Source organism: Lacerta agilis, chromosome 3 (genome assembly GCF_009819535.1).
Source record: "Lacerta agilis isolate rLacAgi1 chromosome 3, rLacAgi1.pri, whole genome shotgun sequence".
Lineage (NCBI taxonomy): Eukaryota > Metazoa > Chordata > Lepidosauria > Squamata > Lacertidae > Lacerta > Lacerta agilis.
The window spans coordinates 117,723,271-117,739,797 of NC_046314.1; the positions used below are offsets into that span (position 1 = coordinate 117,723,271).

The window sequence follows — 16,527 nt, forward strand, 5'->3', positions numbered from 1 at the left end:
TTTCAAGCAGTTCGTTTTGCTTTGTTTCAACCTTTCTCCACCTTTTTAACTCCATTTCTGTACCGAAACCTTCACTAAAGTATCAGTATTAAAGGGGGGTGGGTTCATAAAAGAAAAAGTGCCACCCAAAAGTACATCTAAGGAAGCCGTTGTGGCTGCATAAGGAGCTTACAGATGAGCTGAGAGTTAAGAAGGGCATGTACAAGAAATGGAAGAAAGGTGGGCAAAAAGCAGGACCCCTGGCCCCCCTTCCCTCAGCAGACCCAAGACCAGTTCTCCTCCCTTCAAGAGAATAAACATAAACCAGGCACCCAGCTCCTACAGCCCCAGAGAACAGCATGCGCCCAGCCCCCTTCCCCACCTCTTTGGGGGCTCCCTGAAAGAGCCCCCCCAAGTGCTCAGAATAGTTAGAAAACCCTCTTCCACCAGCCCTCTCTACCCATGCTACAATTCACGTGCCCAGCAACCCTTTTCCCAAGTGTTAGTCGCTGGCATCCTGGCCCCAGAGTGCCAGGCAAGAGGCCACCTCAAAGACATCAGTTACATCACAATCTGGGAAGTTTTTCCAGCAGTTTGCCCCTATCCCTCCACTTCACACCCATTAAGTAAAAACAAAAGGAAATTTCAAGGCTTAATCCCCCCTCCCACGTTTGACACTTTATGTGATTCTTGTTCTGATTGTTAAGTCTTTTTGCTATGATTACTACTACATTTGTAATTCAGTATTTCAGATGTCACAGGAAGGGGGTGGCGGCGCAAAGAGCATTCCCCCAGTTGAGGACCCCCCCGCCCCCCAGGATGGCCTCCACCCAAATCTCTGAGGGTGGGGAAACTACTACGATGCCCCTTTGCCAACCTGGTTGTTCCTGCCTAAGTGCACAGCCTGACATTTGTCGCTATTGAAATTCATTTTGTTAGCTCGCACCCAGTTGTCCAATCCGTTAAGGTCATTTTGAATCCTGATTCTGTCTTCGGCGGCATCAGCTTCCCCTCCCAGTTTGGTACCGTCTGTTCATTGGATGAGCATCCCCTCAATTCCTTCCTCCAAAAAGAATCCCATTAAAACAACACAACAAATGGTCCACATCCTCCATGCCTAGCGGGTTTTTTTTAATGCGCACGCCCACAAAGATCCTGAGCAGTTTGCAAAATGACAGGGGGAGCTCCGCTTGGCTCCGGGGCGCCGGAATCAGAGCCGAACTTCGGGCTCCCTCTCTCGATCTATGTTTTCTTCTTTCTCAAAAGAGCAGGCAGCAGACTCCCGCGTGCACCTCTACCCGTTGTCTATGGTCCGCGCGCCTCCCTCACGTGATCCTTCGGCGCCTCCTTCCCTCCCTCTTTTCCTGCCAATAAGCGTGCGTGCCTTCGGAGGCGCCTGCACGTCATCTCCGGGCGCCGGAAGTCCCTTTCGCGGCACGTGAGTCGCTTTCGGATCCCGTTCCCCGGGGGCCTCCGAGGCCGCGGAAGAAGAGGCGGCATGGCGGCCCTGTGGAGAGGCTACCAGAGACTGATGGCCCGGCACCCGTGGAAGGTGCAGATCGGCACCGCCGGTAAGAGGGAGGCCGCGCCCGCCTTGCTTCCCCCAAGAGAGAGGGACACTCCCCTGGCCTGCTCCGGATTCATCCCGGCGTGGCTCCAGCGCTTCCAAAGACGAGGCCCCGCCGGCGCTCCTGGGCCGGGGCGGGGAAGGGCTCTGGGGCTTGGAGAGGGGCGTCTCAGGGGCGGCCTCCTCCAGGGCAGGAATCTCATTTCCCTGCCCATCCTGAGTTCAGAAGTCCAGGAAAGGGCAAGCAAGTGCTTTGGGTGGCCATCAGTCACGGATGTCCTCCCCCCGTTGCATTTGTTCCCGCCCTTTCTCCACGGAGCTCAAAGTAGCGTGTGTAGGTGTAGCCCACTCCGTCTTCACAACAACCCTGTGAGGTAGTCGAAACAAGATTTTAAAAATTCCAGTAGCACCTTAGAGACCAACTGTGTTTGTTCTTGGTATGAGCTTCTGTGTGCATGCACACTTCTTCAGATACACTGAAACAGAAGTCACCAGACCCTTATATATAGTGAGAGAGTGGGGAGGGGTTTTACTCAGAAGAGTGGTGGGAATGGGTGATGGGTGAATTTTTTTTATCTTGTTTCCACTACGGCAGACCAACACGGCTACGTACCTGTAACTAGACCTGTGAGGTAGGTTAGTCCCCCAGTGGCTGAGTGGGGGGTCACAAGCCCCCTGCTTGACCCTGGAGAGTGGGTGGTGCAGGGAGCTCTGCTGAATTGTTGGGGATGCTGCAGATGGCTCTGAGTAGCCGCCCACCTGCCTGAAGGACGTTTGGCGGCCCAGCTCTTCCCTGGCGAAGTGCTAAGCAAGGCGGGGGGAGCCTCCCCAGTCAGCAGCTACGGAAGTGGGCTCCTTCAGCCAACCATCACAGGGTGCAGCCAGGGACCAAGCCCAGATGGGAGTGTCCTGAGGTCTTTCCCTGAGGTGCCTCACAGTCGTCTTATATCCTTCCAGTTCCTCCACAAGCAAATGCCTTTTGCACACAGGCTCCAGGAATTAGGAATTCCATTTCTCTTGAAATCAGAAGGTTCCCACAGTGCCAACATTTGGCCGCCTGATGAAAATGTTTTTGTTTTGCCAAGTGCTTTTAGAGAATTCATTTGATTCCCTCTTGGTCATTGTTCTGCATTTTTATAGTTTTCAAAAATGATTTTAGTGTTGAGGCTCCAGTACTTTGGCCACCTCATGAGAAGAGAAGACTCCTAGAAAAGACCCTGATGTTGGGAAAGACGGAGGGCAGAAGGAGAAGGGGGCGACAGAGGATGAGATGGTTGGACAGTGTTCTCGAAGCGACTAGCCTGAGTTTGGCCAAACTGCGGGAGGCAGTGGAAGATAGGCGTGCCTGCCGTGCTCTGGTCCAGGGGGTCACGAAGAGTCGGACACGACTGAACAAAGCCATATTCACGGCTTATAAGTGCCCTTAAAAATCAAAAGGTGGTGGAATGTTGTGTGTGACTGTAGGGGTGACAAGCCTGTCTAGCTGTAGCTGACGCCATGCACAGCCCGCACGAGGGGGGAGGAACTTTGCCTTTACCTCAGCTGTGAGTGGTGAAGGCCTCACCTGCAAACCAGGGAAGACCCACCTGCCACCTTAGCAGGGCTGAGTCCCCTTGTGCAGCCAGGATAGCACCCTCTGCCTGGGCTGGGATTTAGACCCTCCCTGCAGCAACTGCCGCTCTGGATTCTGTGCCCCAAACAAGTTCTGAAGCAGCAGTCCTCCTCACTCCGGATTCCCCAGCTCCTGGGCACCAGCCTGGATGTCTTTAAAAGAGGATGAGACAAATTCATTGGGGGGGGGGGCTATGGAAGGCTATTAGCCATGATGGCTCAGCTCTGCCCCCACAGTTGGAGACGGCAATGCTTCTGAACATCATTATTCTGAATATCTGAATATGGCTGGGAACCGCAAGAAGGGAGAGTGGCTCTTGTGCTCAGATCCTGCTTGCAGGGTTCCCACAGGCATTTGGCCAACCTCTGTGAGAACAGGATGCTGGGCTAGAAGGACCATCAGTCTGATCCAGTTCTTTCTTATCGGGCTCTTAAGTTCTAACATTTTTGATACCTGTTGCCGGACATTGCAAGTGGGGAGAGTTGCTGCTCTCTTGCTTCTGCCCTGTTTGGGGGCTTCTCATCGGGGCATCTGGTTGGTTGCTGCGGGGGTGGGGGTGGGGACAGACAGGATGCTGGACAAGGTGGACCCTTGGCCTAGAAGAAGTCCCAGGGAAAGAAGAATGGATATGAAAACTTATGGAATATGCATAAATGGGAAAACTTACTTGAAAAATAAGAAATCAAGATAGCAACTTTTTATAAATGAATGGAAATGGTTTAGGGAATATTTACAAACAAACTGTAAACAGATAAGAACATTGGCAGGATTATTGTAATAGCCTGCAGTTTTAAAACAGTATATATTTAAAGTAGATGAATAACTGAGCAAATTAAGTTAATTTGGATATGCAAAAAATGTTAAAAATTTAAGGAACCTTAGAAAGAAGGGGAAGGAAGTCAAGTTTTGAAATGTTAAAATGATTGTAATATTATTGAAATGTATAAAAATGAAAGTATAAAATAAAAGGGTGGGCCCTTGGCCTAGATCCAACCAGGCTTCTCTTATCTCCTTCCTCCTCCCCAACCTCATCACTTCTCCTGGGGGGCCATCCATCCTTCCACCAGGTGCCATGGAATCTGCCCGCTTGCTGTGTGTGTTGGGGAGGGAGTGGCCATTGAATGGTGCTGGCAGCCTCCCAAGGCTCCTTGCGGGTGAAGTCATCGCCCGGGGAGTCGTCAATCTCTGTGGTGCGGCTGGCACAGAGCGACTCTCATCCATTACATTTGGCCTGGCTGCCAGCTGCGTCATACAGGTGCCCCTTCCCCCCCCTTCCCGCCAATCTGTGTGAGTGAGTGAATGAATGAATGAATGAATGAAGCTGGGAGGAAGCGTTTGGCGACAGGAGCTGTGAATTTCTCAATGAGCAAGTGGAGAAGTGGAGCCAACACCACGGTGTTTCTGACACGGCATCCAAAGCAGGGGGGGGGGGGGTTTCCCTGTCTCTCAGGGAGGGAGGCTTTGGGTAGCAGGCATTGGAAGGGGCGCTTGCATGAGAAGATCCAAAGAGCCAAACGGGGGTCCGTCACAGTGGCCAGCCAGGTGCCCCCAGATGAATGACACCCCCCGCCCAGAGCAGGACCTGAGCCCAACTCAGTTCTGTGTACTGCTTCCTTTCAACCCTCCAGATTCACACCGACTTTCCTCTTCCTCCTCTGCCGCTGCAGATCTGGAACTCCCCCTGTTTCCTGGGGACTCTGGTGTTCTTCAGGAAGGGGGGGGGTTCTGTGACCCTCCGTGGGGGGCGTCTTCCAGTCATGGGGCTCGCGCATACTTTTGCAGGGCCCCAGTTTCATGCTGCAGGCAGGAATGACATCTCAATGTTCAATCTGCTTTGCCGTCTCTGTGGATTTCCCTGCACCCTTTCCCAACTCCTTTTGTCTTGCCTTCCTGCCAGGGGCTGTTAAATAGCTGGCGGGCAGAGCAGGTAACACATTTCACATTTCTGGCAGATTCTTAGAATTGTAGAATTGGAAGGGACCCCCAAGGCCCATCCAGTCTAACCTCCAAGGAAGGGGAGCCCCCCACCTTCCTTAGGACCTAGCGCTCAGAGCATGCAGACGAAATGGAGGCAGCTGTGCAGGCTCTGGCTGAGCCCCCTCCCTCGCTTGCCAATGGCTCCCAGCGCTCCCTGCCCCCTTCCGTCTCTCCTCTCTGGGAGAAGAGAGGCGGCTTCTCTTCTTCTGGGCACAGGGCTGTGTCTTCTCCCTTTGCCAGCTCACTGGATCCACTCCAAGCAGGGAAGCTTGACGTCAAGAGATAACTGGCAGGCACTTTGGGGGAGGCAGTGGATCAGAGGCTGTGCCCCCTTGGCCAGAGACCAGGAAAAAGCCAGGCCTGCCTGGGCTGGGGAATGTGTGGCTTTGCATCCCCCCTTTCCTCCTCGTTCCAACCCAGCAGCCTATCTTTTGCTTCATCAACCGTAGAGTTGGAAGGGACCCTGAGAGTCATCTAGTCCAACCCTCTGCAACACAGGAATCACAACTAAAACATCCGTGACTGATGGCCACCCAAACTTTTATCTTTTTGTAAACCACTTTGAGGGATTCCCCCCCTCCCCAATCAAGCGGTGTGTGAATTTTAGGAAAGAAATACATTGTTTTTTGTGCACATGAGGTTTTCCACGTGAAGAGTGTCCACACAGCTAAGCTTGAAGCGTTTCAGTCTCACAAGAACTGCAGCCCCTTTTCTGTCTGGAGCAAACTCAAGCCCACAGCTGTCTTCAGGGTGCCCTACTGGGGTCTGAGCTTGCCTTGCAAACCAGGATCAAAACCTTCAGGTTTAATTCCAGTTTTCAATCTGGATATTCAAGGCAACAACAAGCCAACTGTGGTTTGGCTCAAGCCAGGAAGTGAGTCATTTGACTTGTCCTCTGGGACTGGGCAGACGTTGCACCCAACTCATGAGACGATGTTGCTTTTGCACAGGGACCCAACTATATTAAATTAATATTGTGCAGATATTTGTGTAAAGGCATGGTCCTCACAATAAACTGATTTGCTTGCTTGCTTTGCACAGGGACCCTGGTGGGTGTGGGAGATGTGATCTCCCAACAGGTGGTGGAGAGGAGGGGGCTGGCTGGGCACAGCAGCCGGCGGACCCTGAAGATGATGGCTATCGGTTTCTGTTTTGTGGTGAGCCAGGGCAAGTTGGGTGGGTGGGGTGGAGAACTGGGGGCACAGGAGCCCCAAGCCAGAAGGGCCAGGCCTGGCTTTTTCCTCAGGGCTGGGAGACGTCCCTCTTGGCTCCTGGAGAGACTGCTTCACCAAGAGGACTTGACCTGACAGGCCTGGGTCTCCCTGGTCCTCCTCTGTGGCTGTGGGGGGAGGCTCTGCCTCATTGCTGTGCTGTAACCCCTGACTGCCCCTCTCCCCTGCAGGGTCCAGTCATTGGGGGCTGGTACCACATCCTTGACCGTCTGGTGCCCGGCACGACCAGGGTGGCTGCGTTCCAGAAGATGCTGCTGGATCAGGTCAGGGGGCTCTCTCCTTGGGATCCCAAAGCCAACAGGTCACCCAAGGCTTTGCGGCCTTCTCCTCCAGATCTAAGGAATCCCTGGCAGTGGACATCCGACCTCCACTCAAAATCCTCCCAGGAAGGAGAGTCCACCACCTCACAGGGGTCTCTGTTCAGCAAAGTTCTCCCTAGTGGTGAATCTCCTTTCTTCCATTTAAATCCATTTGTTTGGGTCCCCCCCTCTGGAGGAGCTGCAGGAAACAAGCTGACTCCTTCTTTGGGCATTTGAAGACGGCTGTCAGATCACCTCTCCCTGCTCCAGCCCCCATGACGACTTTTTCTGATGCTTGGTTTGGCCAGGGTCCTCCCCATCTTTTTGTCAGCTGCACAGGGGCGGGTGGGGAGGGGGCTCAGTGCTAAGCAGGCCCTTCTGCATGTGCATGGGGGGGCGGGGAGTGCTGCCGACCCAGGTGGTTACTGGGGGGCCAGGGAGCTCTTCCTCCTTCCCAGCTCCTTGTTTGAGATCTCCCTGGCAGCTGAGATGCCGCTGGCTCCACCTTCTCCCCATGGATCCCCTCTCCTTCTTTCTCCAACAGGCCGGGTTTGCCCCCTGCTTCCTGGGCTCTTTCCTGGCTGTGGCAGGAGCACTCAATGGTCTGTCCTTGGAGGAGAACTGGGACAAGATCAAGCGGGTGAGTTGGCCGCAGGGCAGCTGGCAGGGAAGGGGTGTAGCCATCTCTGGAAGGGCAGAGTTGGAAGTACCCCACGGGTCATCTAACCCCACTCCCGCAATGAAGAATCCCTGATTTCCTCCCTTCATGCTACCAGTATTGGGGGGTCCCTGTGCCTCTGCTTGTAGGCGATTGCTGTGCCAGAGAGTTATTCCTCAGAGGTTTCCATTCCGCCTTTGGAGAGGCGTATGGGGACGTCTTCCATGGCTGGATCCAGGTCTGACAAAAGGAAGGACTTCTTCACACAAGAACACTTAGTTAAGCAGCGGAACTCCCTTCCACAAGGGGCAGCGACGGCCACCCATTTGGATGGTTCTTAGATAAATGAAATTCCTCCAGGACAAAGCTGCTAGTCCTCGTGGCTGAATTAGATAGAGGCTGGGGAGGGGGTGTCACAGGCAAGCAGGGGACTGGATGAGGCCAGTGGCCCTTCTGGGGCAGCCTCCTGTTCTGACAGTGGACAGCCAGGTGCCCCCAAGGGAAGCTGGCAAGCAGGATCTTCTGAGGTTGGCTGCATGGTGGTGGGAGAGGGGGCCACTGGACGAGGTGGCGGTCCCCTCTGGTCTGGCCCTGCAGGGCTCCCCTTCCGATGTCCTGGCGTGCTCATCCCTCAAGCCCCTCTGCCCTTTGAGCTGCAGCATCTGCCCCCCCCAGCTGCCTGCCGTTCTGCCGCCTCCTGTCCTGCGAGGGACCTGCATGACCCCTGCCAATGTCTCTCGAGTCACCTGGACAGCCTGGTGCAGGGAGCCGGCCCGCCTGAGACACACACAGCCCCCTCCCCATCTCTTTGCAAGAGCAGGGAGAGCCTTTTATTCCCATCTCATCTTGGTTGCTTTACTCACCAGAGATGAGTCACCGGAGGATAAATGTCACAGTGACCCCCTCCCTCCTGAGGAGCTGGATGTGCCACCAAGTCTCACTGAGGCAGAGGGAGGGGCAACTGAGCCAAGCAGGATCCTTGGGGGAGGGGGTTAACACACCAGCACCCCTCTGCCTTCTTCCTTTGCCTGACCCCCATGTAGGAGTATACAATTGGGGGTCCCATGAGCCAGAAGTATGGGGGTCCCCTGGTGGGGTTGCCTGGACCAGAAGGGTTTCTGCTTCCCCAAACCCACCAGAGCTCTTCCAGGACCGAGACCCAGCTGGCTCCAGAGGCCCCAAGGGCAGGCCTGTGCTGTGGGGCGGGTGGGGCTGAACCCTTGTGAAGGGGACCCCCCCCCCCGGTGTCCCTCAGCTGAAACCACCCTGAGACCTCCGAGTATAGGGCAGTATATAAATAATAATAATAATAAACAACCCTTCCAAGGAGTGGTGTGAAGGTGACCTGGGAGGGGGGAGTCTTGGAAGGAATGGGGGTTGTTTTCTAAGAGGAGGGGGTGAGGCGAAGTATATGAAAGGAAGACCAACAAGGTTTTTATTGTTATTCTTTGTTAGATTTATATGCCACCCTTAATCACAAGATCTCAGGGCAGTTCACAAGATCAAACTACAAGGCCAAAGCACAAGGAGTGCAGCCTTTTTCTGTCTGTGAGAGAGGAGTCTGGGATAAACTTCTGGAGACGCTCCCTGGCTCTGAGCCTGCACAGGAGATGCCTGGCATGGAGAAGTCCCTCTCGGGGCAGGGGTTGGATTCACTGAGCCATGGTGGGGCCCTGCCAGCCAGCCAGCCAGCCCTCACCTCCCCTTCCTCTCTGGGTTGCTCTCTTGCAGGACTACGCGGATGCCCTGATCACCAACTATTACGTGAGTCCTCCTCCAGCTGCCCCTGGCAGGACCTGCCTCCCTGTGCCGCCTGCCATCCGTGTGCCCCCCCCCACTCCCGCAAGGCCCTTGGCTGCCCTTCCAGAGGCCCTACAGGCAGCATCTCTGGCAGCCTCAAAGCTCAACACACCATAGAATCGTAGAGTTGGATGGGGCCCCCAATTGTCATCTAGCCCAGCCCCCAGCAATGCAGGAATCACAGCTTCCCTTCCCCTCGTGGCACTGAGAGGTTTGGGCCTGAGGATTTGGGGAGGGGTCTTCCTGGGGCCATGCACTTTGCAGCCACCCTGCTTCCCCAGTGGCGCATCTGTCGCTCCCTCTCCCTTTCAGATCTGGCCGGCTGTGCAAGTGGCCAACTTCTACTTCGTCCCCCTGAACTACAGGTAAGACCTGCCTTTCCTGCCTGCAGGACCTGCCCCCCCCAGCCCCTGTTGGCAGAGTCGCTGCCCCTCAGCTCTTTCTCTGCCCCCCAGGCTGGCCGTGGTCCAGTGTGTTGCCATTGTCTGGAACGCCTATCTCTCCTGGAAGGCCAACCAGCTGTGACCAGTGGAGGAGACTCATCCTGACTCCAGCCCCTCTGCACCCTACTCTTGTCATCCACTACGGCCTGTCTAGCAATCTGGGTCCTGTGCACCCACCTGCCCCACAACCAAGGGGCCAGGCTGCTCCATGCACCCCCTCCCCAATACTGGCCCCCAAGAGGCAGAGAGAAGCCCGGAAGCCCTGAGATACTGTTGGGCTTCTGGCCCCAGTTGCTCCCAGCAGCTTCAGGGATGGTGGGAGCTGGAGTCCAGCCGCAGGTTCACCCCCGATGGGACGTATCGCCTGGAGGTCCTTGCTGAATCTGTTTTGGATGGTCTCTGGCAAGGGAAGCCCCCTCTGCCTTGACACCCGGCTCCAGCCACACATGAGGGTCAAGGGCATCATTCTGTGGTCATTGGGAGGCCCCAGGGGTGCTGTGACCCCTGCCCCCCCACTGGAAGCTCCTCACTTGCCTCCTTTGTCAGAGCACAGTGGGGAGAAACAGGCAGACTCGTCTAGCCCATCTCTTGGCTCTTTCCCCTGGCAGAATGCATGGCACCCTCTCGTGTCAAGTGAGGGGGCAGCCCGTGAGAGACCAGCCTTTTATCAACTGGGCACAACCCTCAATGCACTCGTCACTTTACGTGGCTTCCAAAAAGTATTCAGCAACTGTATGAAGGAGAAAGGTCTATTGGGGGCCGTTTTTGGATGGCTGCATGGAGCTTCCATGTGCAGTGACACTCTACCTCGATCCTAGTTGCTAGGGAAGGGAAGCGAGGGAGGGCATCTGGCTGACCACTGTGATAGACTGCATGGGCCCCCTTCGTGGGCTTCTCTGACCTTCCCGTGAAGGTGGCTGTTGAGCCAAATAAATCCATTGTGAAAAACAGTGTCTTCTGTCTTTGATGCCGGCATATGGACTCAACTTGAGTCTCTGGGCGAAGGTCTCTCAGGCCCAGGAGGTGCCGCTCGGCCTCTTGATGAAAAGGTGGACAACCTGCACGGCAGGATTTACGTAGAGGGTGCTTGTGTGGCCCCCAGAGGAAGTGAGGAACAGGCAAACGTGAAAGCCGCAAAGGTGGCTTTGAAAGGGGAATAGGCAAACGTGGCCGAAATGTCTATCCGTGGCTAAATGGAGCCTCCGTGGGCAGGAGGGGTCTACCTTCGGATGGGAGGGGGTGGTGGGTCACTCGAGCGGCGGGTGCTGGACATGATGGTTGCACCCGAGCTGGTGCGCTTACGAGTGCTTAAACCACTGCTGCCTTGCGGGAAGGTGGAATCGAGCGTCTGCAAAAGGACGCAAGGAGTCCGGCCGGTGAAGGTGTCAGGGCGGCTCCGAGGGCCGAGCCTGCGCCGCCCGCTGCTTCGGCTCGCTGCTTGCGACGGCGGGACGCGGCCTCTTCTGCGGGCGGGTCGGTTTCGCTCGCCTCCTGCCCGGCGCGTGTTTGCCCAGAGGCCAGGCAATTGCCGGCGGCTGTTTGCTTTGTCTCCCGGCGGCCGAGCGCGCCAGCTGAGCTCCGCGCTGCGCTGCGCCGCCTTCCCTCCTGAGCGAGGCAGCCTCAGCTCCAGGCGACGCAGAGGCCGGGCCCCTTCCGCGGCCAGCGGGGCTTCAGGCGCAAGGCCGGCTCTGCACTCGGCTGGGCCAGAAGGTGGGCGTGGGGGGCGGGCCGCACAATGGCTGAAAATAAACCTGGCGGTCAGCCAGAGCCTCCAGGCGTTCTCTTTGGCCCAGCAAGGCAGACAGCTCGTCGTTGGGGGAGGGACACCCCAAGAAAGGCTGGAGCACCCCCCTTCCAGCTCTAAGTCCTGCTGTGGCCCAAGCCTGTGCTGGCCTGCTCCCCCATCCATCCTTGGGCATGAGACCCCCAGACCCAGTTCTCTGAAGCGCAAGCAAGCTCCCCTCGGGTCTTTCCTCCCTGGAAAGCCATGCAGAGTCCCGCTTCCCGTCGTGGCTCACGATTTGCAAGGACCTGTCCTATAGGGACACCCCACCTCAGAGTCTGCCTCCCTCCCCTGCGTTCCCCCATTCCAGAAGCGGGAGCCCTAGTGACGCTCAATTAAAGGGCACTTGGATGAGGTCAGTGCAATGGCCTGCGGGGGGGGGGGCCGGGGGGCTCCGGCTGCGAGGCGAGGAGCAGGCTGCCGCATTAAGAGGCTGGGGGAAGAAAGGCGCTCTCGGGCCGCGCGGTGAGGTTAGCCGGGCCGAGCCTTCCGTGGCAGCCTATGGAGCCCTTCCCGAAACGCCGGACCCTGAAACCCCACGGGGAGGGAAAGGGCATTTCGGAGCGACCCCTCTGTCCCCAGACAGTCCGCTTCCAGGGTCTCCAAAGTCTTTGCCAGCCTTACCTGAGGACGCAAAGATTGAACCTGGGACCTTCTGCACTCCTGGCATCTGCTTCCGAGCCGAGGCCTTTCCCAGCCACTATGAGCACTCCTTCCGCTGTGGAGGTCGGGAAGCGACCCCAGGACCCCTCCCTGACCCCCTGACACCGAGGGAGACCTTAATGGCTATAGGACTGGTGGTTGGGGAGCCCGAGCGCAGCCTTTCCCCCACCCGCCCTCCTGCCGCTGGGCGGAAGGGGTCGCGGGCGCCAGTTTGGGCAGCATCCCAGCAAGAAGGAGTCGGGATAGCATAGCAGAGGACAACCGGGGTGGGGGGCCTGCGCTCTGGGGGAGCGAGGCGCTTCTCCAGACCCGGAAGCTGGACAGAGGCATGGAGAGCCGTCGCGGTCGCGCCTGTTCAGCACCACGGACAGCGGCTGCTCCCGCCCGAATTCGGCGTGCTTGGAATCTTCGAATTGTAGAGTTGCAGGGCGCTCAAGGGTCATCTAGCCCAACCCCTTGCAACCCCCTGTTCCTGAGCATGTGGCCATGTCTCTCCCCGTTGGGCATGGAAGGCAGTCTGTGCCCTGTGAGATTTCGCCTGAGGGGGGAGACGAGGTTCTCCCAAACCACAGCTTCCTCCTCAGCAAGCGCTATCTTGCCCCCCCTCCCACCGCCAAATTTCCCCCTCCTGTGTTGGGTCAGCTCGGCTGCTGGCCTCTGCTTCCTGGCTCTGCCCTGTGGGGATTCTCTGGCCTTGACCCCAATTTTGCCAGCCCGCAGCCCAGGTTTGGATCTCCTCCTGGTCTCTGAATGCTTGAGCCTGAAGCAACATTTCAGAATCTCACCCTCCTAACTGCACCTAGTGCGGAGATGGGACAAAATGGTCCTCCTCTTCAGCTATGCTTTGGTTTTTTTTTAATTAATAATTAAAGTAAATTAGATATTGCATTGAGGGCAGAAAGCCCCTTCAAGTGACCAACTGGGAACAAATTCCCCGGAACCCTCCCTTGAACACGCCGACTGCTAGGTGCTACTCCCCCCCCCATCCTCGCGCGTACCCCGCCACACTCCCTGAGGATCAGATTCCTGTGGTGTCTGAAGGTTCAGTGTGCCGCCTGCAGTTTCAACTTTCTTACCTTTATGTGCAGGGAAGCGCGGTGGACTAGAAACAAAACCCGCGGCCTTGTTTCTGCTCCCCTTTCTGGTCACAAATGCTTCCAGCCCGAACTCCACCCAGTCATCACCTTCCTGCATTGGACGGGGTTGGGCTAGATGACCCTTAGGGCCCTTGGAACTATTCATTTCTATGATTCTCCGAGTCACTTGTCAGTGATTCTTTAACTGTGATTCCTGCATAGCAGGAGTTTGGGCTAGATGACCCTGGGGTCCTTTGCAACTCTAGAATTCATTCATTCTGTGGTTTTATTGGGGCGGGGGGAGTATCGCTGTCCCGCACCCACGGCCCCTCCTCTCCAGTCCATCGCTCTCAGTCGGTGCAGCGGAGCCTGGAGGGGTGACCGGGGTGCGCGAGAAGGCAAAGCAGGGAGCGGGGCGGGGGCGGGGATGAGTGCCTTGGAGTTCAGGACAGACGTCCAGAGGTTCCTGCACGCAGCCTTGGGGCGGGCGACGGACTCTGAGCTCAGCTGCAGAAGCGCCGAGAATCCAGTCCGCTTACCCGCGGGGGCGAGGGAGCCGCGACTCCTTCTCCTCCGCCCGGTCCCAGGAGGGTCCTTCGGGGGCCGCCGCCGCCCGCTCCATCGGCAATCAGTCCATGTCCCGAGCTGACGTCAATGGATCTCCCGGCCTGCTCTATATAAAGATTCCTCCCGCGGCTCCACGCACCCTTCTTCCCGGCTTGGCAAGGACACCGTGGTGAGAGACTCCCCGGCGTCGCAGGGTGGAAGAAGGAGAAGAAGAGAGGAAGATCGCTGCACGCCAAGGCAAAGAAAAACATCTTTCTTGAGGAGGGAGCCTGGTCCGGGGCCGGCCTGCCCCGTGTCGCCCCCTGTTGGCATCGGACCCCAGGAGCGGCTGAGAGATGGCTGGTGAGGGACTTGGGTGGGGGCGCAGTCTTGTCCGCCCTAGAGTTTGCCCGGGGAACATCAGGGGAGCAGAGCTGGAGGAGGGACGGGGAGGTGGGGGGCTCTACAGGTGGGCGCTGCGACTGAGCCCTGTTGCTCTCCGGCTGGTCACTGCGAGAAACGGCTGCGGGTCCCGACGGGCCCCCTTCGGCCTGATCCGGCGGCTCCGGGACTCTCCTGATGTTCTGTTCCTCTCCCTCTCTAGGCCTGGACCGCCCCAGCATGAGGCGGGCGCCGCTGCCCATCCTCGTGGCTTCGCTCCTGCTGGTGTCACATGCGGCTCTCGGAGTCAGGCCAGCGCCGGCCCTCGACGGCAGCGCCGAGAGAGGCTTGAGCCTGCGGCTGCGGCTGCTGCTTCTGGGGGAGGACCGTGCCGCCGCCGCCTGGCCCCTCCCGCCCCCGCTGCCAGCTCCGGGGCCCGACGGGGTGGCCCTACTGCTGCGCTCGCTGCCGCGCTCGGGCCCCGACGGGGAGCTGCTGCGCCGCCGCCTGGCCGAGCGCCTGAAGCGCCGCGACCCGCCGCTCTCCATCGACCTGACTTTCCACCTCCTCCGTCAGATGATGGAGATCTCCCGGGCGCAGAGCCAGCAAGCCCAGGCCGAGCAGAACCGCCTCCTCTTCGACTCGGTGGGCAAGTGAGACCCGGACAGGCCGGCCGGCCCCGGACCGTCTTCTGTCTCCTCCGCCCGGCCCGCCCCCAGAAGGAGACAGCCCCAGACCAGCCGCCCCGGGAAGACAAGGCGCAGACGGGACGCTCTTGGTGCAATGAAGGGGGAGATGGAGCGCTTTTTTCGGCGTGCGAGGGGAGGAGGAGGGCCGAAAGGGCCGGGAGGGGAGGACGAAGGCTGGACGGGGAATCCCTCCTCTGTGGACCTGGGGAGGGGAGGCTGCCCGGCGGAAGAAGCGCAGAAGTCCAGGAGAAGCGCTTGGTGGAAGCGCAACCACTTGCCCCAAGAATCAGCCGCTGAACTGCGAGCGGGATACGCTCCGTTTATGCTCTTGCGGGGGGCACTGGGAAGGGAGGGGTTTTTTTGGGGGGGAGAGAGAATCTCAGTGGGAAGGAGGGGGAAGAGGCAGTCCTCTCCTCCCTTGAAGTTACACACACACACACACACACACACACACACACACACACACACAGCTAAGCCGCTGCAAGAGAGGCTGGAGAACTTGAAGCGCCCTCATCCTGCTCCTTCTGTGGCCGACCCTACACACGTGTCTTTGGAAGTCAGTTCCACGGTCATTCCGCGGGGCTTCCTTCCAAAGAAGCGCGTCACAGGGTGGGCAAGCGCAGCGGGAGGTGATGATAGAAGTTGCGGTTCTCCTCTCCTGAAATCCTGCCCCCCATAGCCCAACTCAAGGGGGTGGGTAGGGGAATAGACGTTTTCGACCATCTCAGGGTTGTCCATGCAGACGCGGCTCCCCGATCCTGGTCCTGGGACGGTGCAGGATTATCCCACCCAAATTGCCGCCTCCCCAAATGAAGGCGCAAGAGGCTCCTGCCCAGACAGGCTTTGGCCACGACCATCAGCACCGTGGACGGCACCCACTCCCCGCCCCCGCCAGAGCTGCATTGAGAGTCTGCAGGGAACGTAAATGGAGAGGAGGAAATTGAGACACCCCCCTTCCCGCCGCCACTCTGGTTATTACGCGGCAGCCATCACTCTTAAAATATATGGATTTATTATTTTCCACTATTTACTACTACTATTGTTGTTGACGGTATTAATATTAGTAGCTCCGAAGGGATCTATCCGAACTGAGTGAACGGGCAATAAAATGGCAAACGCAATCCAATGTTAACAAGTGTCAAATGTGCAAGATTTTGGGGCGGAAAATCTTAATTTCACATACACTCTCGTGTGGTCTGAACTGGAGCTGACGGGCCAGGAGCGACATGATCCGGGATCCTAGGAGGAGGAGGAGGCTGAGTGAGGAGGTGGACACCACGCGCGGCAGATGCGGGAAAGGCGTTGGAAATAAAACTGCCAGTATTGTGACTATAGAAATGCAAATCTATGGTGTGACGACACTTGGAATAACTGTGTGCAGCAGTTCTGGCCGCCTCACCTCAAAAGGGATATTGCAGGGTTCAGAAAAGCGCAAGCAAAACGTTCAAGGGGGTGGAGTGGCTGCTCCCCTGTGCAGAAAGACTGCAGCATTTTAGTTTAGAGAAAAGGGAGGAAGAGGCGACGTGGTCGATGTTTATGAAATGATGCATGGCGTGCGAAAGTTTTCCTGGAGCGATTCGCCTATTTAGAAAAGTTTTCGGATCTTTTTAGCTTTGGGGAAAAGGAGAGGTCTGGTGAAGGTCTCTAAGCGTCTGCCCTTGTTCCAGCCCCTCGCCCCTCCCCCGGGGTCTCCGGGTGGTCCACGCCTGGGCTCCTCCTCTTCTAATTAGAGCGCTTGTCTCCGGGTTCCGCGCTGGCTGCCCTTGCCCAGGCTCTTCCATTTGCCCCGTCTCAGTCCTTCAGCTCCTCGACCAGCAAAGCG

At 57.3% G+C, this 16,527-nt stretch overlaps 2 protein-coding genes across 3 annotated transcripts; both read left to right on the forward strand.

The window, feature by feature from the left end:
* Nucleotides 1–1,455: 1,455 nt before the first annotated feature.
* On the forward strand, nt 1,456–10,504 carry MPV17 (mitochondrial inner membrane protein MPV17). 2 transcript variants are annotated; one of them, XM_033145286.1, is made up of 7 exons: nt 1,456–1,550; nt 6,177–6,292; nt 6,538–6,630; nt 7,211–7,306; nt 9,056–9,088; nt 9,437–9,489; nt 9,561–10,504. In XM_033145286.1, exons 1-7 carry the CDS (start codon nt 1,478–1,480, stop codon nt 9,670–9,672), a joined length of 576 nt encoding a protein of 191 aa, XP_033001177.1. In that variant the 5' UTR covers nt 1,456–1,477; the 3' UTR covers nt 9,673–10,504. The 2 variants fall into 2 exon arrangements, with proteins under 2 accessions (XP_033001177.1, XP_033001178.1); XM_033145287.1 differs by having other exon boundaries at nt 9,580–10,497.
* Nucleotides 10,505–14,244: 3,740 nt separating this feature from the next.
* UCN (urocortin) lies at nt 14,245–14,758 on the forward strand. Its single transcript, XM_033145542.1, has one exon. The coding sequence runs from the start codon at nt 14,257–14,259 to the stop codon at nt 14,671–14,673; it is 417 nt and encodes a 138-aa protein (XP_033001433.1). The 5' UTR covers nt 14,245–14,256; the 3' UTR covers nt 14,674–14,758.
* The last annotated feature ends 1,769 nt before the right edge of the window (nt 14,759–16,527 follow it).